We start from the raw sequence: 24,588 nt of genomic DNA, 5'->3' as shown, positions 1-24,588 counted from the left end.
TGGGAGCAGGCTGAGCCTTGGTGGGGGGTGGGAGGAAGGGTGGGAGAAGGGCCCCTGAGGGTAAGGGGGCATTTTGCATGCAAAATGCCACCCCTGGCAAAGGAAGCCTGCTTCTTCATTTTTCCCCATAGGATATAATGAAGAAGATGAGCAGCAGCATGCTAACAATATGTTGCTCCTTCGCTTTCTTATGGGAGGATAGGGGGACCTGCTTTGGGGGGCCATAACATGGCCCCCCCAAAGTCCAATCGGTCTGAAACTTGGGGGGGGGGTTTAGAGAGGGGTTAGAGGAAGGTCCCCACCAATTTCGGGCTGATTCGGTGGGAAAATGCCTCCCCCAGACGTCTGGGAAGACGGAGGCATTTTCCCATTGAAAAAGCCGAAAGCCGAAAGAAAGCCGAAACAAAGCCAAAAGCCGAAAGCCGAAACGGCTGGCCATTTCGGCTTTCGGCTTATTCGAAAGAGATTCTTCTTTCGGCTTTCGGCTTTAGCCGAAATTTTTTGGCTTGCACACCCCTACTGCAGACCCTAAAATATACTAAATGAACAATGAATCAGACCACCATATGTGAGCAGAGGCATATTCTAAAGAATCACCAGCTGCTCAGCATCATTCATTTCTCTTTATCGAAGGGTGCACTGCAGTGCACTGTAAAAGTTCCAGGATCTGCAAGTCTCTGAGTCTGAGCTTTCACCAAGGCAAAAGGGCTCAGACGAGCTTTGCACCAATCTGTTTGTTAGGAGCTGCCCATTGCATGCCAGACAGACTTTGTATTGGCTTGTTTTCTGTGCTTCCTGTCACTCTCTGAAGGACTTCACCAAATTGCTGCAGGGTGCCACTCGCCCCAACAGGCTTACCTTCAATGGGGTGCAGCATTTGGAAAAGGGGCATGCATCATCTCCTTCCAGGGCCAAAAGATTCTAGAATGTCTAGAGCAGCATTTTCCCTCTGTTGTTCACGACTGGGAGGGGGAAACATTTTTTTTGCCAATTTCCCCCCTTCTCCTGCAGACTTCTGCTGCTGATTATGTCTTATCTCTTGGGGAACACTTTTTCCATTATTTTGGTACAGACAAATGGATCTTGTTTTTATGAAGCTCCACTAGATGCACAGACCATCATTCCTGAGGAATTCTTTCCCTGTTAGACTCAAAAGCTGATACTACTAATTCTTATGAAATAAATTTGTCCAGAGCTCTCAAGATGTATACAGGAATCCAGCAGTGTTAATTTGCTGTCTGTATATATTCCTAGACTGTTTTAGCCCTGTGAAGTAGGTTGGACCAGAGGAGATTGACTGGCCCAAGATCACCCAGCAACCTTTCATGGCAGAGTGGGAATTCAAGCCTGGATCCTCCTAGTCTGACACTCTAACCACTACACCATGCTGGCACACTGAATCATACATTGTCACTGATAGTCCAGTATTACAAACTTTGCACATACACACAGACACAGTCCTGACCCAAATGTGGAAGCTTTATACCTCCTAGTCCTATTTACAGTTATTTAAAACCAACGGAGCACTCAAGCTGTCTGACACATTTATCGATTTTCATCAAAGCTGGTTGAAGGAGAAAAGGAAATGCTCCTACTGCTCCATCAGCCGTTAATCTTAGGAAAGTTTCCAACAATTTTTAATGGAGATTTTGTTCCAGACACAGACATGCTATGCATAAGAAAGCAGGAAATTTATGTCTGCAAGTAGGAAATCAAGGCTTTGGTTGAAGTCTATATTTCCGTTTTTTTCCCTACAGAACAACAGAATCTTCACTGTGCTATTACATAAAATCAATAAACTGTGCTACTACATAAAATCGATAAAATGAAAGGCTACATTTCAAGTACAGGTACTGGTAAAATCTGGTAAGGGAACCTACAAAGTACTGCCATTGCCATCTCCATGAAACCAATGGGAAAGGTCAACCAGGGATTCGGCATGAGGTGCCACCAACATGTGGATGACACCCAGCTCTATTTCTTCTTAATAGCTAAGACAGGTGGGTCTGTGTAAGTCCTGAATAGATGCCCTGAGAAGGTAATGGGATGGTTTAAGGCCAATAAAATGAAGCACAGTTCAGACAAGACTGAGGTGCTATTGGCCAATAGAGAAGGTATTTGGGGATTGTGGAGCCATCCTGTCTACTGTCATGGAGAGCGTTGTACTCCCCTCTGAAGGAGCAGGTTCATAGCTTGGAGGTGATACTGGATCATGGACTATGTTTGGAGGCTCAAGTCTGGCCATGGCATGTAGTGCCTTTTACCAGCTCTGGGTGGTTCACAAGCTACAGCCGTCCCTCAAAAAAGTGATCGGGCCATAGTGATCCATGCTCTGATCATGCCCAAGTTAGATTACTGTAATGCGCTTCATGTGGAGCTGTTTTTAAAAATGGTTCTGAATTTTCAGTTAGATGCAGCAGCCAAGCTACTGTCAGGGGTTGGTATCACTCCTGTGCTGAAAGATCTGCACTGGTTGCCCATCTGTTTCCAGGCACAATTCAAAGTGCTGGCTCTTACCTTTAAGGTCCATACTACCCAGGCCACCAGTTAAGATCTGCCTCTCAAGCCCTGCTGTCTGTGTCCCTGCCTTCAGAGGTGAGGCGAGTGGCAACTAGAGACAGGGCATTTTATGTGGTAGCATCTTGACTTTGGAATGCCCTTTCTCCTTGAGTCTTGCCAGGTGCCTAATTTACTTCCTCTTAGTCACTAGTTAAAACATGTGGTTTTTTTACCCAGGCTTTTTATTAGTGGTTTAATCATACGAGTTTTTTAATGGTCTGCTTCTGTTTTATGGCTAGATTTTATGCTACTTTTCTCTAATTGGTTGTGTTTTAAAGGCTTGTATTATAATACTGTGATTTTTTCATTGCAAGCCACCTCAAGCAGGGCTCTGAAGAGCTGGCATAGAACTATTCTAAATAAATAAATACATTATTCACACTAATAACTTTTGTGTATAATAGGAACCTCTGCCTAAAACCAGAGCCTTGTTCAACATTATGTTTAGGTGATAGAACAACTAACTGGAATGCTCTAAACAGCTTCTCTGAAGAGACACCCCTGCTGAAACTCTCTGGGGCAGGTGGCAAGGGACATTATTAATAGAAATAACAGACGCAAAATGCATACTCCAACAGAAGAAGGAAAGACTTTCCAAATCAATCAATAAAATAAAGACTCACAAAATGGTTGGGTATTGTGGCAGTGGGGTACTGGTGATCATGCAGACAGGCCCAACAGCACATGAAATTAGGGAAGGTGAATTATCTAATGAAACCAGTACAGAAAAAAATCCTGGATCTGGGATGACCACTGTTTGGCAATTTTTTAAACCAGTACAACAAACAAATGTTCATGACATGTTCTAACATGAATACATGGTATACATCTGCTACTGGGGATCTTTTCAGTCATTACTTCTCTGCTGGGAAGCTTTGCCTACATCCCAGTGGTTGAGCATGGGCTGTTCTGCACAGCCTAAGAGGCATTCAAATCTTCTTACATTTCAGGCTTGAACCTGGGGATTTATTTATTTAAAATGCTTTCTCCCACAAAAAGATCCAAAGCAGCTTATGACAATACAACTAAAAACCCTGATCTTAAAAACAGAATGCCAAAAATTATAAAAATACAGTTCAGAGTGGAATAACATGTATCACTGTAACAGCCCTCGAAAGACCTCTTGAATAACTTCAAAAAGCCAAAAGGAAATGTATGGTTTAGTAGTCACAGTGCTGGAGAGACCTGATGGGGCAGCTTTTTTAAAATATTGCATTGTTTATAGGATGTAGTATACTGTTACTGCTTCATTCTATAATTTTGTAACACATTTTTATTGTATTACTATCTTATGTTCTATCTTGCATTGTTTTATCATTCTGTCATCCGCCTTGAGTCTCAATAAAAACTGCAGACAATAAATGCAGGTTGTATTATTCAGACAGGGGTCTGGAAGATGACTAAAGGAGTTATGCCTGGCAATGAAGGGTGGCTTATGGATTGATGAAATTGACAAATTTGATTTGGTTATTATTTTGTTTTGCCTGCTGGAAGGGCCTTTGTTTGCCCCCCTGAGCCACTGTGGCCAGTGAGATATAAATATTCTAATAAAAAATAAATAGCCCCATACCCCAATACTCTTATTTAAATTATTGAGCAGTCAAGAATAATTATATATCTTTTTTCCAGGCACTAATTTATGCTGGTTTTAAATATCCATGTATGCAGTTTGCATTTCCTAATGTTTTGGACTTGATTTAGAAAACAATATGGACATGTAATTTGTGTCTCACTTTTATTTTTAACTTTTTATTGTTAACTTTAAAAGTATTATACAAAATAGTCAGAAATTCAGAAATGGAAATGATAGGATTTGTAATTTTTTTCAACTCTGTGGTAAACCTTTAGTCAGTTACAATCACTGCCAATCAAGCTCAAGAATTAATTTTGTATTCAAGGTTCATTTTTTCCCTATGCACAAATATTACATCCATCAACTTATGCTGATATAAAAAGAATCTACAGTGAAAATGTGAGTTATATAAATGGAAGACTGAGCAAGAATACTTATCTACTTAAAGCAAGGTCAGAAAAAGCAGAGATAATTTAAAAGTATAAAATTTGGGGACAGGTATGACTAAAAATGCAATTTGGTCCCAGGGCAAGGCTAGAAGTACATAAAAACTACAACCTTGCTAAGTCATACAGATCATGGATGAAGACCTTGTGGGAACTCTGTATATGCTTTCTTAAGTTCCAAGATTGAAGAAAGATGAGATACAAATAAATAAAATTAGTTCTTGGCAATATAGTTTTTCATTTTGGCTGAGTGGCATACAGAAGAAGTGTCTTTCTGGTGAACTAATCTACAAAACACAAATCAATGTAGTAATGAACCCAAGGGTAATCAAAAGTTGTGGTCCTCAGCACACTTATTGTTCAAGTCAGCGTAGAAGGACTACACATTACACTCACCATCTGAAGAGCAGCCCAGCTCTGGTTGGAATTATGAAAACTTCTTCCTTACAGGTAAAGAAAAATGGAGGGCTGTGATGTCATACTCACAGTGAACAAGCTATCACTGGCTGTCTTTCCTCATCTGTTATTTTTCTTCAGACAGATCACTCATAATTATGATTGCCAACTCTGGCTCAGGAAATTCTTGGAAATTTGCGGGTGGTGCCTGAGGAGGGTGGAATTGGGGGTGGAGGAGAGCTCAGCATAGATGTGATTCCACAGAGTCCATTCTCCAAAGCAGGCCTTTTCTTCAGGTCCACTGATCTCTGTAGTCTGGAGATCAGTTGTACTTCTGGGAGATCTTAGACTCCTCCTGGAGACTGGCAACCCTAATAAGTCTTAGTTATGGGGCACCGGCCTCAGGCTTAACATTGAGGGGAACTGCACAGTAGCAACTCAAGAGGCAATGGGCCTCCAACTGGTGTGCAGCTGCCTTGCCTGCCTCTCCAGCAGCCATTGGCCATCCTTCCTCATCTATGATTTCTCTTCAGTTGGGTGTCTCATCAGGGCTATTCTTTCTGTTTGCACTGGAATGGGCAATGAGGGAAAGATAAATGCACACCACAAAAGAATAAGTTGGCCAGAGGCTTCTTCCCTGTAACAGCCATCTTTCTTTGGTCACTTACACATGGGTTGTTTGCCCCAGCTTGGATGCTACTGGACAGGACTTCCCCCTCGACTCTCCACAGCATTATGGTACTTCGGTGCACTTCCTGGGTTTTCCTGATCTTCCTGTGATCTTTCCCAAACCTGCTTTGTTCTGATGTTTTAGAAAACATCACAGCAAAGCCAAAGTGGCACGTATGTGAATCAGAGAGAGCCAAACTACAACTGATGCCTGACACAGGTTGGACACTTGTCAGCTTCCCTCAAGTTTTGATGGGAAATGTAGGCAGCTTGGCGGAATGTTGGACAAGTGACAGTTGAAAAGTCCATTGGACAGCAGTTGCAAGTCAAGGATGCCTACATTTCCCATCAAAACTTGAGGGAAGCTGACAAATGTCCAACCTGTGTCAGGCGTCACTTATAGCTTGGCTCAGAGTCCATATCTTCTCCATCCTGCCCTCATAAATTTCATTCTCCCTGATGGCAGCCATTACTCCCTTCCACTGCAGGGGGGCAGGTATTTTTTTTCCAATCAGCAACTGACATATTCCAATATGATTTGGAAAAGGTTAATATCCCTGTCCCATATGATATTGGAATGTCCTCATCATAACTTTTATCGCAAATTATGGTTTACCCCTATTTTAACTGAATCACCTCCTACTGTATTAAAACTTAATATAGTTCCCTAACTGCTGGTAGATAGAGAACCAAGAACTTCTCTAGCCATGGTCAAGTATCTCTCCATCATAAGTTCCTTTAAGAAATAAAGACTCTGTATCTGCTGCTCAACACCGTTGGATCAAAGGAGCTTGAAAGGAAAATTGACTTATTGTTATGGTGTTATAATATTGTAACAACCTTGTCTATCAGGCTCTCTGAATTTCCAGCTTTCAGTTTTTCAAAAAAGTCTCCTAACTCTTTTGTTGTGTATATTTGCCTTTCCCCTCATATCTACACAGGGGTCATTTTGTGGAGGAACTGGAGGAACTCATTAGCATACCTCATTAGCATATGCCACACCCCTTGACATTGCCGGAAGTGTGTCATTGGCATAACTGATTTGCATATGCCACGCCCCCTGACATCACCTATCCTGGCTGTTTTGGACCCAACCCAATCCTGGCCATTCAGGGCCGAAATTTTATCCAAAATGGCAAAAAGGGGCTGACAATGGCTGAAAAGGGGCCCAAAATGGTCAGGATCGGGCCACTGCTGTGTGGGATAGTGATTCACCACCCATCAGAGGCCCGATCTTGGCCGTTTTGGCCCCAATCCAGGCTGAAACAGGCCCAAAATGGCCGAAAGTCAGGTGGGCGGGGCCACCTGACATGTGACCTCTTTGGAGAACTGCCAGAACTGCGTTCCTGCACGTTCCCCCTAGAAATGAGCCCTGTATCTACACAATGAAAGGGCCTAGAATTGCTTTTTAAAAAATGAAACTTGACAGGCAGATTGTTATAATATTATAACCTCATAATAATATGCTAATTACCAATTTTTTAAAAACAAAAACTTTCCAGTGTCAGGGGAGAACAGGACAGAGGGAATGCAGGGAAATCTGCTATGTGGCAGCCCAGTTGCCACTGCACTCAACTAGCAGCTGAAACAGCAACTGTAGGAACACAGTCTTCTGAAGAGGCAAAAAAGGCTGCCTTTCTTTTAGGCAAGCATCCCATCTCTCCTGCATTTTACTGCATAAACATCAAATGAAGACCACTTAGAACATAATTTCTCATAAATATCAAATTTAGGGTGTTCCTCCAGGCTTCATCTCCCAATATTGTCGCAAGCTTTCTGCTACCTTCCCAGACTGTCTTCACAAATTCAGAAGAGGCCCTCTTTTTGAGGTGCTCATAGTTAACCTTGTCTAACGGCCATTTTATGCATCTGCCAATCAGCCAAACCAGGCTCTGCATTTAATACCTTTTATAGCCAGACTGCAAATCTACCACCTGATGGCTCCATCATGCAGCTACATCAATTTTCAGCCCATAATGAGGTGAACAATATCTCCAATTGTATCTTATCCTCTGGTGAAGCCAGAATGGACACTGATTTTTTAGTCAGCCTCACAGTTAGTGTTGATGCTATGTTGTAATTAAACCCCAGATATATCAACAGTACTTTGTGGATACGATTTTGCTCGTATCATACTCTTTCATTCACATGCACAAACACACATAACAACAACAATTGATTTATATACCGCCCTTCAGGACAACTTAATGCCCACTCAGAGTGCTTTACAAAGTATGCCATTATTATCCCCACAATAAACACCCTGTGAGGTGGGTGGGGCTGAGAGAGCTCCAGAGAACTGTGACTAGCTCAAGGTCACCTGGCTGGCTTCAAGTGGGGAATCAAACCCAGCTCACCAGATTAGAGTCCCACACTCTTAACCACTACACCAAACTGGCATGCGTGCAATGGCACAAAGGATTTAATGTACTCATGTTCTAAAAGTTTCAACATAAGTAATTTTTTATGAGTAAGTCTTAGGATCATCTTCCAGTAAATAGAATCTGAGAAAGATAAGGTCAGATTCAGTCAGTTTCTTTAATGCATCTCATCTAACTCCCCTCCTTAATATTAGTTTAAAAACCCATCTCACCTGGCTTTTGCTCATTCAGTTCCCATGATCCTCAGCACAGATGCTTTGTGGCCAAAGAGAACATCATCCTACTTTTTCAACAGCAAAAAAGTTTGTGGGATCCAACCCATTATATTCGCATGTTTTTCTTAGCGGGGAAGCAATATTTCTGTACACATGCTTTTGGTATATTTGCTGATATACCACAACTGGACGCTCATGAATATTCCCAGACATCAAGCAATAATTGTAAGAGAGGGTTTGAAGATCAGAATGTAATACATAAAGCAAGGTTTGAAAACAAACACAGGACAAAAGATCTTCTGGCTACAGAATTGATTGTTCTGTTCCTGAACTACAAACATATTATTTTTATTCAAAACTTAAATCCCAAGTACTTAAACCATACAGTTTGCAAACTGAAAGGCAAGCTAATGAACTCATTAAGAATTTTCCATAAAATTAATGGAGAGGCAACTTCATTAAGCCAAAGATAGTATGACACAATCCACAACACTGGAGGGAACTATCTCTTTGGGCTTCCCAAAGAATTTTGGCTGCAATCTTGCACATAAGGATGAAGTTAGTAACCTATCATTATCCAAATTAAATGCATTCAAGTCTCTACTGCAATTCAGACATCACAATCAACCAAGGCTTGCTTTAATTTAGAAGCCAAATTACAGTTTGAGTTTATAACAGTTCAGAGCAGTTACCTCCTTTTCTTTCCCATCCTCTCAGTTCTATGCTTCATGAATTCAATCCATGGTTCAAAAGCCTCTGGGGACAGAGGGCCAAATTAGATGAGACCATATCCATGAATCTGCCCAGGGGACATGTTGCCACTTTGAAGCAATGAGTTTCCACCAGGGAACTGCTTCTAACAGTGCCATAGGGGCCCAATTCTGGTGGGGACAACCACTGTATTTGAGAAAGAGGGGCTCCTGCGGGAGTCCATGCCACAGTGGTCCCTATAAGCTTTTGAGCCCTGCAGAACTGTTAAAAGGAGTTCCCCAGTGCAAACCTATTGCTTCAAAATGAGGCACATCTCCGGGTCTGACTCAGCTACAAGGTCTCGCCTAGTTCAGCCCAGTCTTACAAGGAAACTATGATTTTTCAGTCTCAGACATCACACCAAACCTATAGTTAGCACAACTGATGGTTTAAAAACCCTTTTCCAACCATGAGTTCTTCCTCTTGTGAGCTAGCCCACTGCAGATCATGGTTTAGAAATTCAGACATTATTTCAAACCATAGTTAAGGTTCCTTAACCATAGCTTTTATTTGAGACCCTATGTTTATTAATATAAACAAAATCAGAGAATCCCACATGCAAAGGTCTCTTAATAGTGTCATCCAATTTAACTGATCCAAGAATACTCAAATAGCTGCAAGAATATAACAGCAGGTTAAAGTGAAATGAGTGATTTGATGAAATTATTGTCCTGTGATGAAATTATTGTCCTGTTTAACCTCTGGTGGTATTGTGCTGTTAGCCACAGCTTAGAAGCTTGAATTCCCTTTATCAGAAATGTGTGTTGCCTCTTTAAGGCTTTGAATGATGGGAATGTAGTCTGCACTGTCACCAATGGGGTGAGGGATATTTGAATCCTGTATTGATCTTGTTCCTGCTTTTGTGTGATTTTTACAACCACTCTTCCTCCCTTTGTCTGTACTGAGCATCTCCCATGAGGAAGGGGAAAGATGACTGCTTTTACCGCACCTTTAAATAAACTACTGCTATAATACACAGGGAGCATCCTTCGCTTGGCTCAACTGTAAGTTGGTTTTGGGTCAATTGGAATGGAATCCCTTGGGTCAGCAGGTAGCTAAAGAGGAGTGGTAACCTGGAACTCCAGGAGGTATTTTCTAGTCTCTTCTACCGTTACAATTCAGAGTATATCTCACACATACATACAAGTCTGTGCTCGTCTCAACTATACCAGCTTCCATCCTTCACACTCCTTTGTTTTCCTTCTTCATATGGGACTCCTTCAGAAGTGCAATCCTTCGCACCTCGCCACCCATTCATTTGCTTGTTCATTCCCTCTCCTTCCTAGGATTCTTCCAGCTAGTGACTGAATGCCTGGGATCTATCTTCATCTTCAAGTCACTGGTTCCAAGGACTTCCTGTCACTTGACTGTATAGTGGGGGAATCAAACACAGTTCTCCAGATGAGAGTCTTGCTGCCTCTTACATCAAACTTTTAAAAATTTGGTGTTAGCTAATTTGAGCAGCTTTTTATGTTGAAAAAGTTTTAAATAAACAAAGAAGCCAACAAGCCACTCGAGAAGGCTGGTTGCAAAGCATTACAAGCTTTCCAACTTTTCCAGTCACCTAATATAAGCAATTCTCAATTTCTCCCAGGATGCTGTGTTCTATCAAAAGCTAGGATGCTGGAAGAAGGAGGACTCATTAGTGTTTATACCATTTGCATCCAAAGCAGAACATTCAGTATGAATGGGAGTTTTAAAAATCCCCGTACAGAAAAGATGCAACTTATTGTGTCAGGATGTTCAGCAGTGTTGGAGGATGTGCAATATGTTATCCAGCTAAATATATCTGAACTGCCTGCTCTATGAAGGCAAGAGGCCTGGTCCAAAATGCCATATTCACACTGGAACATAAAAAGCCTGTGCATTTATTTTGGAACTGTATCGTTGGCATTATGCTTTCCTAGCAACTGAGTGACAAAATCAAAAGTCATGCAATCCTGTATTTCTTAAGATCAACCAAAACAACACAAAACAGTGTGCAAGCTTTTAAAGTTCCTAGAACTCTTCTTCAAGTTGGATTTTAAAGAAAACAAAGACGATGAGAGAAGATATTTCAGTCTATGATGTTTGTAGCTTGGGGAGTCTGGAATGCAAAAAGAAGTTCCAGTGTTCACCAAGGGCTGATGGGTCAGCAAGAAGAAAAAAATGCCGCACTGCCTTTGAGAATATAAAAGCCAGCAGTTAATCAGATGTCTTTCCGCCATGAAGAGGAATAGACAGATCCCATGTAAAGCAGGGAGCAGCAGAAAAAATGTTAGTAGACTTATAAAAATAAATGAGTTCCTCATACACATCTACAACACACACAAATACACATAATGTAATTCTACCCAGACTGCTCGAATACACATTTTGAAGAAAGCATCAGTTATGCTGAAGGAGAAATCCGAGGAAGACATGATATATTATCTTTTCAAAAAGTGTGTGGTTTCATATAATGCGTCAGAAAGCTTGGATAGACAGAACAAACTTATTGAGCTTTTTGTCCCTTGCCAAGGCTAATTAACATGCTTAGAATATTTTTGAAGTTTGTCAGGAAAAATACATGTTCGGTAATATTGCTTCCCATTTTTCCGTGCACAAGTTTCATCTACTGAAATTGGGGCGAGGGGGGGAGAATCTCACTGCCTTCTCAAACAAGCAAAGGTTTAAAAATAAATGGGTATGAGTCATGCACTCCAGGCTATCTTAATTTCAAATGAAAATGTTCTCACTACAGAAGAAGAATGCAACTAGCTATAGTGCACACTGGCTCCCAAACAGGGATTAGCTTTTCCACACTCACCTGCACAACCCAACTGAAGAATATTAAAATACCCCTTACTCTGAACAGGGATCTTGCCAGTGTCTTTACTGTGCCAAGTGGTTTGTTCATTGATCATCATTACATCTTTGGGGGAAAAGCTCAGAATTATTCCCCTTAATAATGGGCAGTCTTGAAGTCAAGGGGTTTAAAATGGTAAGTCTGCTTAGTGGTTTACTGCATTGTACACTGCTTAGATTTGTGCTTGGCCTAAACGACTTACCTAGCTTTACGTCCTTTCAAATTCTATCACTTCATATTGCACGTGCAATCACTGTAGTTTACTGTGAAGTAGTATACTGATATTTCACTGTATGCATGCATTCCTTTAACACAGTTGCCCACCACTGGTTGATTTTTTACATCTCCAGCATTAAGACTACCCAATCACCCTCACAGACAACCTTCGTCGGCATCTGGATGCTGGTGTTATTGGATCTGATGGCAGCGTTGAACACAGTCGATTATAGCCTCCTGACCCACCACCTCACCAATGTGGGGATATGCGGAGCTGCCTTGCAATGACTGGTCTCTTTTCTCCATGGTCGGGGACAAAGGGTGGCGCTTGGGGAGCAGATGTCACCGAGGTACCCACTGGTATGTGGTGTTCCTCAAGGGGCGATTCTCTCGCCAATGCTATTTAATATCTATATGCGCCCCCTTGCACAGTTAGCCCAAAGTTTTGGACTGGGATGCCATCAATATGCTGATGACAGCCAGTTGTATCTGTTGATGGATGGCCGGCCGGATGCCACCCCAGATGTTTTGGCCAGGGCTTTGGGCACTGTGACTATGTGGATGAAGCAGAGTCGGCTAAAGTTGAACCCTGTGAAGACGGAGGTCCTGTATCTGGGTCAAGGGTTGTTGAGCTTGGGAATCCAGCCCCAACCTTTGAGGGGGTGCCTTTGATTCCTGCATCGATGGTGAGAAGCCAGGGTATGATTCTGGATGCCTCCTTGTCTATGGAGGTCTAGGTCTCATCGGTTGCCAGAACAGCATTTTTCTATCTTTGGCAGGTCAGGCAACTTGTTCCCTAGCTCTCTGCACATGACCTAGCTACAGTGATCCACGCAATGGTCACCTCCAGATTGGGCTAATGTAACTCATTCTATGCAGGGTTACCCTTGAAACTGAACCGGAAATTGCAAATGGTCCAATATGCGGCGGCGCATGTCCTCATGGGAACCCCATTTAGGACACATATTCGACCTGTTCTGCACCAGCTGCACTGCCTCCCAGTTGAATTCCAGGTCAAGTTCAAGGTGTTGGTGTTAACCTTTAAGGCCCTTAATGGACTGGGATCTGAATATCTTCAGGACCGTCTCTCCCTGTATGTTCCCCAGAGGGCATTATGCTCTGTAGATAAACATCTGCTGGTGGTCCCTGGTCCCAAGAATGTTCGCTTTGCCTCAGTCAGGGACAGAATCTTATCAGCTTGGGCTCCAGCCTGGTGGAACACTCTTCTAGTTGAGACCCAGGCCCTGTGAGACTTATTACAATTCCACTGGGCCTGTAAAACAAGAGATGTTCTGCCAGGCCTATGAGAGTGGCTGAGGAGCTGGTGAACTATCCTGCTGGTCCCTTGCTTGTTTTCCTCTGTTCTGCTCCACTTTTTAATGAGATCTGTGGATTTTATTGTTTTTAATTATTTTATATATATAGTATTTGCTTTTGCTTTTGCTTTTGATCAGATAGGTTCCAGAACCTATCTGCTTTTGATCAGATAGGTTCAGGGCAGGCACATGGAGGGACAGTGTAGCTGGTAAATTTTACAGGGTGGGCCCAGCCTATCGTGGGGTCTCACTTACACTTTTGCTTGTGTTTGGTTCTCTGTATTTAACCTTTTATTTGCACTAACATAAAAATAGAAATATCTGGAAAATTAAATTGCAGTTTATCTTGTTTTGTGATTGTGGCCCATTGTGATTGTGGCCCATTACACTATTCTGGATTAAGGTAGTTTGATAGTAGTGACCTCTGCCTGCCATCTTCTTTAGTTAGATTTCTATCCCTTGGCTGGTTTAACCTTGGACTGTCATAGCAATTAACATTTGCTCCTCGATAAAAACTGATTTTTTGTTCTTCTGTAAGCTGTAATGGTAGGTAACTGTAAATGTCGTCCCCTGTGCAAGCACCAAGTCATTACTGACCCATGGTGGGATGTTGCACTACAACGTTTTCTTGGCAGACTTTTTGTTACGGGGTGGTTTACCATTGCCTTCCCCAGTCATCTACACTTTACTCCCAGGAAACTGAATACTCATTTTACTGACCTCAGAAGGATGGAAGGCTGAGGGCCAAGGTACAAGTGATGAATGACACTTGAATGGCAAGTGAACAGACTCACATGTATTCCTCCCTGTTCACTTGCGCTCCACTTGATCACTACATGACACGAATGACACATGAATGGCAAGTGAACAGACTCACGTGTATTCCTCCCTGTTCACTTGCGCTCCACTTGCGCTCCACTTGATCACTACATGATCAAATAGAGCGCAAGTGAACAGGAAGGAATACACGTGAGTCTGTTCACTTGCTATTCAAGTGTCATTCGTCACTTGTAGCTTGGCTCTTAGAACCAAGCTACAAGTGACGCCTTACACAGGTTGGACACTTGTCAGCTTCCCTCAAGTTTTGATGGGAAATGTAGGTGTCCTGATTTTACAGCTTGGCTCTCCATTACAGCTGCAAGACCAGGATGCCTACATTTCCCATCAAAACTTGAGGGAAGCTGACAAGTGTCCAACCTGTGTCAGGCGTCACTTGTAGCTTAGCTCTCAGTCAACCTTGAGCTGGCTACTTGAACCCGGCTTCCACCAGGATTGAACTCAGGATGTGAGCAGAGCTTGGGCTGCAGTAGTGCAGCTTACCACTCTGCACCATGGAGTATGTTACATAAAAATGTCCATGGGGAATGTTTTGTGAATTTCACATCTGCTAGTGTGCATACATCTTCATTTCCACCACATACAGTAGGTGTAGTGGAAATGAGATGTAGATGTGGCAGGAGAATAAACACATACATTTTCAACACTATTAACATTGTACATAGAAATTCAATATAAAAATGGTGAGTATTATTAAGAGATCCAAGCAACAGGAGAAACAACTTAGTAGATTGGACCCAAAAAGTACAGAGAACCCTGGACATCAGTGGGTCTACTAGTCCTGCAGTACTGAAAATACAATTCCATACCTAAGGTTGCCAACTTCAGCCTGGAAAATTCCTGGAAAGTTGGGGGGGGTGAAGCCGGGGGAGGGTAGGCAGCTCAATACCCACCTTCCAAGGCAGCCATTTTTTCCAGGGAAACTGATTTCTGATTTCAGTCAACTGGAGACCAGCTGTAATTCAAGGAGATCTCCAGACCCCTCTTGGAGTTTGGCAGCCCTATCCACACCACATATACTATTGTTTTTGACATGTTAACTTGATTTTCTGAACCATCTAGAGATAACACCTACACATTTCTGCAAAATAAGGATGAACTCATTCATCCCTAGAACTAAATCCTCATGGGACTGGGCCACAGTCTTACTAGTAAAGAGGGTGTCTCATTCACAGACATGCGAAGTCTCAAAAACAAGTGCCTACATAATGGGAAGAAGTAGGGCAGAAAACTTTCCCAAGGTTTGTTCTTTACCCAATTGCAAGAATGCTTTTTGCAAAGCTTCTGAGAAAGCAGTTCTAGCTCACTGAACTACTGCAAAAGTTATTAATTTTTTATCATGGTAATATTCAGACATTGTTTGCTGTTACAGCAGAATGCCTATTATAGGATGTACTGATGAGTTCTCCTTCAAAAAGAGCTCTGCAGATAGTTATTACTGGAACAATTTTGTGACTTGGTTGGGGGAGAGGACAATAAAGATTTGGAACCAAAGATTTATCATGTTAGTTCAAATTACATGTGAAAAATTACCCTTCTTCAGTTTCTAATATCGACTTCTTTACTACGTCATTCCCTTTTTACTAAAAAAGGACAACGAGCTTCTATCCCTAAGCCTTGCATAAATTTTTGCTTAATGCCCGTTTCCTCTAGTTCTTCTTTTGCCCTCTTTCCCTCAGATCTCTACCTATCATTCCTTTAAGATCCTGCCTGCTGCTGAGATAAAGTACACCTTGTCAACATTCTCTTCAGTCTGAATAGTTGGAATATTTATATATATTCTGTGACATTACAACAGTTCAACTTGCAAGGGGAATCAAGGACAGACAAGTGACACAAGGCAGAGAGCAATAACAACTTAGCTCTATATATAAGATAATACTTCTTCCAATAATTTGGCACTGGATGTTAATCCTTTCCCACTTTGAGCTGGTGCTCATGGTAATGATGATCCTTTGCATTAACATGCACTTTTATGTGGAAAGATGTGGTTTCAAGTTGTATCTTGTAGATCACCTAGTGTTGCCGGCTTAGCAATGGGAAGTTTACGGTGGCAGGGACATGCAAACAGGTGTTGCAATGATGCCACAACATCAGTTCCTGTATAAACTTGAAAGCTATGCCATTGCATTGGCATGACACTCTGAGATTCCCCTGAAACTCTACGGTGCAGAATTGCTGTGATGCCTATCCCCCCTTTTTTCACCCACCACTCTACTGAGCAATGCAGGCAACTGGAGGAGGTGCAGGCAGGGATGGCAGAAGATCTCCCACTGTAGCAGAAGACCTAGCTACCCAGTTCTCTTGAACCACTTCAAATGCTCAACAAATTCATCAGCTAGCCAGCTAAATAACATCACGTTGGAAATATGTCCATGCAGTATTTCCATGAATTTAAACAAATGAGTACTTGAGCTTTTTGCCTAAGGCCTGACAAACTGAAAATGGTAAATGCCAATAAAATTCTTAACACAAAGATATGAGGTCACCACTAACTTTACTGGAGACCAAAATATTATGTTACTAGTAAAATTAGACAGCAACAAATATTTAAAAATAAAGTTGCCAACCCATGGCTCGCAACTAGTGGGAGATGAGAGGGAGGACTAGGCTTGCCAACCTCCAGGTGGTGGCTGGAGATCTCCTGGAATTGTGACTGATTTCCAGGTGACAGAGATCAGTTCCCCTGGAGAAAATAGCTGCTTTGAACAGTGGAGTCTATGGGATTATAACCTGCTGAGCTCCAGTCCCTCCCCAAATCCTGCCCAAACTCCCAATCTCCCTCCCACAAAATCATCAGATATTTCCCTACCCAGAACTGGGAATTATAAGGAATTACATTATTGCCATCACTTCCATGTTATGCTGGTAGTGCTTGGAGATGCTGACTGCCCCCCTCCCATTTTGCCCAGTATTTCCCCACCACCACCTAGCTGAGTAGTGGTGGACAGAGTTGCCAGGAGCAGGAGATCTGGTAACCCTGCTTACAAACAACCAGGCCTTAAGCACAATGCTTATTTCAGCCACAAACCTAGGACATCTAAGCCAGATCAGAGAAATAGGAAGTATTCGTTAAAGACACACTAATACTGTTTAGAGAACTGTTCTATATACCACAGTAGATTCTGACCTTTTAAAAAAAAACTCATAACCGTATAAATAATCCTTTCAATTCTTCCCTGAACAGATCTTTCAAACTCCGTTCTCAAATTGCTAACAGTAATTGTTTCATTGCTTCTACATGACAAGATACATTTTTCTGCAACTGCTAAGCTTGGAAGGAAGGAAGGAAGGAAGGAAGGAAGGAAGGAAGGAAGGAAGGAAGGAAGGAAGGAAGGAAGGAAGGAAGGAAGGAAGGAAGGAAGGAAGGAAGGAAGGAAGGAAGGAAGGAAGGAAGGAAGGAAGGAAGGAAGAGCAATGCATACTGTGTGAATTTGGAATGTGCACATCTTTTTTGTTTCCAATAATCATTTTCTTTATTTTTATTGTTTTTCCAATGGTTTCAATAGCAAATATCATTCTGGCTGTTAACTCTCCCTCCCTCCTCCAACTGGAATAAACCTACCAGGTTTGTACCCTTCACACAAGTGATTATCACAGCTAAGTTTCAGACACATAGGTCCCTGTTTTAGAGGCAATTAAAATATCAATTGCCGAGTGGGCAGACAGGTGTTTGGCAACCCAAGAAAGCAGAAAGTGGGCACAAAAACCAAGTGATAATTAATTGGGGTTGTGTGTACAAGTCTGCCTGTTCATGTACAAAAAAGAGGGAAGTGAAGAGAGCTAAACCCTATTGCCTTCTGCTCTTTACTGAACTGTGCCTTAGTGCTTGAAATGCTTTTTGGTTGGGAGAAATGCTTCACTCATCACAGTATGGCAGTATAAGAACTGGGAAGCAGCAGTGTTTAGCCCCCCCCCTCCCTCACATGCTCCGGTTTTCTTTAAAAACAGACACACACCCCTCACTTCTCACTTTCTGTATGTATGAACGAATACGCAAGTATAAATAAATGAAGGCTCCTATCTGACTAGTTTGGTTTTTAATATAATTAATTAACTAAGATATTCCTTTTCTCCCCCACTGGTGCTAATGCCACTGGGGGGGGGGGGTATTTTATCAGGAAAATGGGGGGCATGCCATGGGGGAGGGCTGGAATTCTTTTGGAACTGTTCTCCAGGATACAGAGATCATCTTCACTGGAGGAAATGGCAGCTTTGGAGGGCAGACTGTATGACATCACATCCCCAGCTCCTCCTTAAACTCCACCCCCAAATCTCCGAAATCGGCTGTAGTTGACATCCCTAGTCCAGATCCTCTTTTCTCACAGTTCTTTGAAGGAAACTTTGATGAGTTGGCTCAGTTATTCGTTGCTGCTCTTTCACATCCCACTTGGGATGACCCTAACAGTGCAATCCTAAACAGAGTTACACTGACTTCAATGGTCTTAGAAGGGTGTAACTCTGCTTAGGACTGCTGTCTACTCCACCCACTCCTACTCCTTCCAGGACATTCAGTTGCTGACCTAAAAGTAGCAGTTATCCTGCAGAGGAATTAGAAAGGGAGATTAGCAAGAGAGACTGCTGAATTGCAACTCATAACGATGCTCAAGACAATGCATGCACCTGGACTGAATCAAGACCTAGGCTTCTTGTCTTATTACCCATGCTGATTTCTCTTCACCCACTATCCCTCTGCAGACCCCACCCTATCCAATCACCCCTGCTATTGCCATTCACCGACTATCGTAATTCAACTTCTGTAATCACTCCACTCTCCAAGATATAAGGACAGATGGACTCACAATCTAGCTGTGTCTGTATCAATATGTGGATGACACCCAGTTGTATCTGCTGATGGATGATCAACCTGACTCTGCCCCTAATGCCCTGTTAAGAGCTTTGGAGGCCGTGTCTGGATGGGTGGCACAAAGCAGGTTGAAGTTGAATCCCGCAAAGACGGAGGTCCTGTACTTGGGCCGTGGGCGGTCAGAGGTGGGGATCCATCTCCCAGCCTGGGGGGTGGGGGACGACTTGTGCCCGTTCCATCGGTCAGGAGTTTGGGCGTGATCTTGGATTCCTCCTTATCTATGGATAAGGCTAGCCCCCTATCTCTCAGCCCAGGACTTAACAACAGTGATCCATGCAACGGTCACCTCCAGGTTGGATTACTGTAATTCGCTCTATGCAGGGCTGCCCTTGGGTATGATCCAGAGACTACAGCAGGTCCAGAATGCTGCTGCGCATGTTTTGACGTGTGTTCCTTACAGGACACATATTACACCAATTCTGCAGCAGATCCACTGGCTCCACGTGGAATTCCGGATTCGGTTTAAGGTGCTGGTTTTTGCCTATAAAGACCTAAACGGACTGGAACCAGCATGACCACCTCTCCCCGTGCGTGCCCTGGAGAATGCTCTGATCAGCTGGAAAACATCTGCTGGTGGTCCCTGGCCCCAGGGAGGCTCGGTTGGCCTCGGCCAGGGCCAGGGCCTTTTCAGTCCTGGCCCCAACCTGGTGGAACTCTCTGTCTGAGGACACCTGGGCCCGTCAGAATCTCGTATCATTTTGGCAGGCCTGTAAGACGGAGATGTTCCACCAGACATATGGTTGAGGCCAGCATGAGATCCTTACTGAGCCTCCCACTGCACTCCCACCAAGTGTAGCGTTATACAGTGTCCACTGGCCCGCTGCCTGACGTATGGGTACAGCATGGGGCCATGTAGTGCCCTTCGTTAGCTGACCCATGTATGGGTTGCAGTATGCTATCTGTTCAATTCTCTCCCCCTGTATGTTGATGGGCAAGAACATGGAACTGACCCCATCTTAGGACAGTTATTATCTGTGGATTTTATGATATGAATTGTTGTTTTTATGAACTGTTGTTATTGTATTTTATAACTGTTGTACCTTGCCCTGAGCCCACTTGTGGGAAGGGCGGGTTAGAAATGTAATAAATAATAATAATAATAAAGAAGTGAGCTGTGACTCACGAAAGCTCATACCCTACCTTTGTTAGTCTTATAGGTGCTATTGGACTCTTGTTATTTTCTACTACTCCACCCATGTTACTGTCACTGATTGCAGTACACTTGCTTTGAAACCGAATGACACGGACTGCCTGGCATCGAGGAGGATAAGCATAGCATTTTCTTCCACATCACCTTCTCAGTTCGCAGCACTCACTTCCTGAATGCGAAAGCAAAGGTTTGCATCTACTGATCTGCCCTAATGGTAGAACTTTGTATTGCCAGGAGGGGGGGGGGATAAATACATGGTACATCACTTGCTATATCCCCCAGTCAATAGCGGCTGTTTGCAAAACCAAAATTTTTGCCCTCTGCCTCACAGCCATAGCTTGAAAGATTAGAAAAGCAAACTGGAGCAAGGGCTCTTACGAAAACTGAAACTCAGTCCTAACCAATGAGAACCTGTGATTGGGTGTGACAACACCACTTGGAAAAACAGACCTGTGAGCACATATTCTTTGGTGGCAATTATCTTTATAAATCTGCTGATTGGTAAGCATCCCTATCGCTGAATCACTGTCTGTTCTCTCTGTGACTTCCATTAACTCTTAAGTTTGGCAGCTAGGAGACTTAACAGCTGTCAGATCTGAAGATTTTCAAAAAATGCCAACAAGTTACTTTTTCAATTTGGATTGCTTAATCACCATGTCAAATAGTCAACTGGATGGTCCATGCATGGATGACAAAAGCTGCAAAACCAGGCCATCACAGGCAAAGCAGAGGTTTCCACATACCCTGATAGGCAGAAATTTGTGACCTTGTAAATTAACCCAAAAGAGAAAAAAAAACAACCCTTTAAAAATTGCCTGATGAAAACCGAAAATGCTCTAGATGGGACAGATTGTTGAGAACAACTGAGTGTCAGATAAAAGGAAAAGGAGGAGGAGGAGAAATCAGCTTCCTCAAATCTTGCAGAGTTTATAAAATATTATTTATTTACTTCATGTATAGCACACCTTTCTCCCTCAGACTCAAGACAGATGAAGGTGAACAAGATTTTGGGTGTGGGGTGCAACCGCCTACTCCCTTTCCCAGAGATTCCTTATGGGCTTGTAATAGCTTCTAAAAACTATAACCTTAACAAACAAGGTATTTTCAGTTTGGATTTTGCTTAATACACAAATGCTTTAATCTTGTGCAGACCTTGAAAATTTATAAACTCATGTTCTTTACCATCTACAGAAGTAAGACTATTCCATTTCTCTCTCAGCTGTGATTTCAGCCCAGAAGCCCTTCAAAACAAATACAGATGGCAAAGAATAACTATATTTTATACCAGCACAGAAGCCTCAACACAGGTTTCTATACAAGTTTGGTTTTAGGGGGATGGGGCATTTCCTGAAATACACTTTGAATATGAGAATGTTAAACTTCCAAGTTGTTTTCGGTTTCACTGATTCCCCTATCAGATGATATTTCATTGTCATTTTCTCCCCAATTTGCTGCTTCTTTTTTCTTTCCAGTTGGATCAGATGAGTAACTGAGAACAGATGTGAACGAAATGACATTATACTATCTATCACATTTTTATCCCACCCATCTTCCACGGTATTCAGAGCAGCTTACATAGTTCTCCCTGTTTGTATTTTGTTTTCTAATAAACCTGTCAGATAAACTAGGCTAAGCGTGACAGCCCAAGATCACCCAATGAACCACATGGTTGAAAGGAGGTCTCACCAGTCCTGACCAACCCACTACATCAAATGAAACTGCGAGGGTAATGCGTCATGGATTTGTTACATGGCTGATCAAAGCCAATCAAGGACCATGCAGAGAATAGAATGATATATCTACATCTTCCAATCAGATACTGAACATGATAGTGTCACTGAGACACATGAAGCCAAGGGAGGTAGAGAGAGCAATGGAAATGAACAGGCAAACATTTTCACAGATCTATATTGCCAAAACAAATTGGAATGTGGTCACTTTTTTAAATCATTGCTGGAAATGCTTACGAAAATCAGTGAGCAGTTTTAGCTCCGTTATACGTAAGACTTAAAAATAATAAGAAGAAATAAGCTTATGTGATTTGGTGTTTTTCAGAAAATCAAGAGTAGCCTGAAAAATCACCAGTATACCTGTGCTCTCTGGAATTCCAGTCAGCTGCCAAGAAACAGAATGTACTCTTTGTGGCTAATGCATTAAAATTCTCAAAAAAAAAAAATCAATTCTAAGCGATTAAACAAGGTTTGTAGCAACTGAAAAAGTAACATTTAAACCATTCCAAAACTAATCAAGCTTAAGAATGTGTCTGCCACCCCTAGTGTTAATCAAAACATAAGCTGGATAAGTACACCAGCAAATATATCAATTACAGTTACTATGAACAAGCCAAAAAATTGTTTTAATATATGTTTTTAATTAAAAATGACTGGAACTGATATTTTAATGAATTAGACCACTTTGTGAGCCATAGCTTTAGACCTCAGCTGGGTTTTCCAGCATGCATTTCTAACTGAAAAGCTAGGGAAAGAAATATTTTACGCACACATACACAATTTCTTTCCCTAGCTTTTATAAATTATATATAAATTTAAATTTATATATAAATTTAAAATTCATTTCAAGGAAACATCTAAATCATTGCACTTTTAATAGGTCTTCACTTCTGAGTTATAAGGATGCATATTTTAAAATCCCTGATCCCTTGGATCCTAAGATTCAAGGTTTAGAAAACTGATCCCTGATCAAACCGAACATCGATTGTATATAAAGTACTGTATGAAAACCATGAAACTGAAGCATGAGTTCCTTCAATGTCATGTCCAGTTTTTAAAACATACCCTAATAGGTTACTAATATGTCCACCATACAAGCTAGACTCATATAAGTAGATAAAAAAAATCATGTGTGTGTTTTAGATATAATCTCCTTACATAGTAGGCATGATGTGCAAACGAGAGACCCCTTCCCTGGGCTGTCCACCGCCATTTGCAACAGACAAGCTTAAGCTGATTACAGGGCTTCGAGTTTCTTTCCCCCACCCCAGGACATAAAAATAGGCTACAACTGACACTGTTTGGTTGAAAGGTTATATAAAATACAGACCCGGCTGCTTTCTGTGGCTGAAAGTTCAACAACGGTCCCATAATCTGAGACCACAACAGCACTGTCAAAAGGTCGAATGCTACAGTCCATAACTATTTTTACAGTAGCAATACACACACACGCACAGAGACATTTTTAATATTTAAAAAATTCTTAAGCCACTCCACTTATCAGGCCATTTGGATTTGCATGTTCTCACTGGCAATAAAGTAACAGGCAAAGCAAATTTCAAAACCTTTACACTTGAGGGCAGCAAGCAAGCAGCTCTTTAAAAATAAAGTAAAATCCTTATCTGGTACTCTAAATGAAGAAAAAGATCTCCCCCATCCACACAAACTTTACCTACCCAGAGAGATGGTCTGTTTTCAGCTCTTGTGCATAACTAGGATCACGACGTGTTTTGGGTAGAAGTGATGCCCTGTCCAAATGAGCATGCTGCCGTGTGGAATATACTTTATAAAGACATGCAATGATGCTAAAAATCCCACATTATTAGTGATGGTGCTCAGGTTCTGATGTTTTACAACATATTACTAGCATATATATATATATATATATATATTATCAGATACAAACAGGACAGTATGCATGGCACAAAAAAGCCCTTGCTTTTTTCTATTAAAATACCCTTTTAATATGCTATGTTCCTTATTTCTATGCAATAGCTATTCCTCTCTAAACAAGCATCTGCCCTCTAAATCCTGCCTCAAATCCAGCAATCAAGATGCCGCTCACAAATGAACTAGAAATGAAATCTAACCAGCAGTCTTGGAAAGATTAATATAAAAGGACAAGGCCATACCTGATGACTGAGAGACTGGAATGGCTCACCGATGCTGAGCTGCATGACCTTTCTATTTGCAGAAAGCCCCACAGATTGCATACTCTGCCTTATAACAAAGCATCACTCGGCTATCTATCTCTCTGGCATCTTCTGGGCTGGCAAGGAAAACATCAGGTCTCTTCAAGCAGTAAGTACTTCTTTCAAGAGATCAGATCTCAGATAAAGGGGGTTTCTTTTCCCCCACGCAGTAACAGGCATCTAGTAACGAAAGAGGCAGGCAGAGTTACATCAGTGATGCTGCTAATGCTATCTGAAAACAGTAAGCTGAGTGCTTAAAGCAATCCAGCCTTTCCCAAACAGAGCAAGCCCCATCCTTCAGCTCCTCTTTGCATTACTATAAACCCTTGGGTTGCCATTACGGTTGGTTGTGTCTCTGGACAATTAAAGGTGAACAGAGTCATTATGTAATTCGGTTTGCACGCATCGAGAGAGAGGCACAGACAACAGCAGACGGAATGACATATCCGGGTTCTCAAAATGTT

General features: G+C 42.1%; 1 protein-coding gene across 2 annotated transcripts in view; it reads right to left on the bottom strand.

The window, feature by feature from the left end:
• SLC4A10 (solute carrier family 4 member 10) overlaps positions 1 to 24,145 on the bottom strand; it is a 171,184-nt gene extending 147,039 nt beyond the window's left edge. For both annotated transcript variants that reach the window (XM_054970422.1, XM_054970423.1), the window contains exon 1: positions 24,065 to 24,145. In XM_054970422.1, coding sequence (XP_054826397.1) covers positions 24,065 to 24,145 — 81 coding nt within the window. The remainder of the gene's footprint in view (positions 1 to 24,064) is intronic.
• Between the last annotated feature and the right edge of the window lie 443 nt (positions 24,146 to 24,588).

Source organism: Eublepharis macularius, chromosome 2 (genome assembly GCF_028583425.1).
Source record: "Eublepharis macularius isolate TG4126 chromosome 2, MPM_Emac_v1.0, whole genome shotgun sequence".
Classification (NCBI taxonomy): domain Eukaryota; kingdom Metazoa; phylum Chordata; class Lepidosauria; order Squamata; family Eublepharidae; genus Eublepharis; species Eublepharis macularius.
The sequence above is the reverse complement of the archived record's forward strand: the minus strand, read 5'-3'. Positions and strand labels throughout refer to the sequence as shown.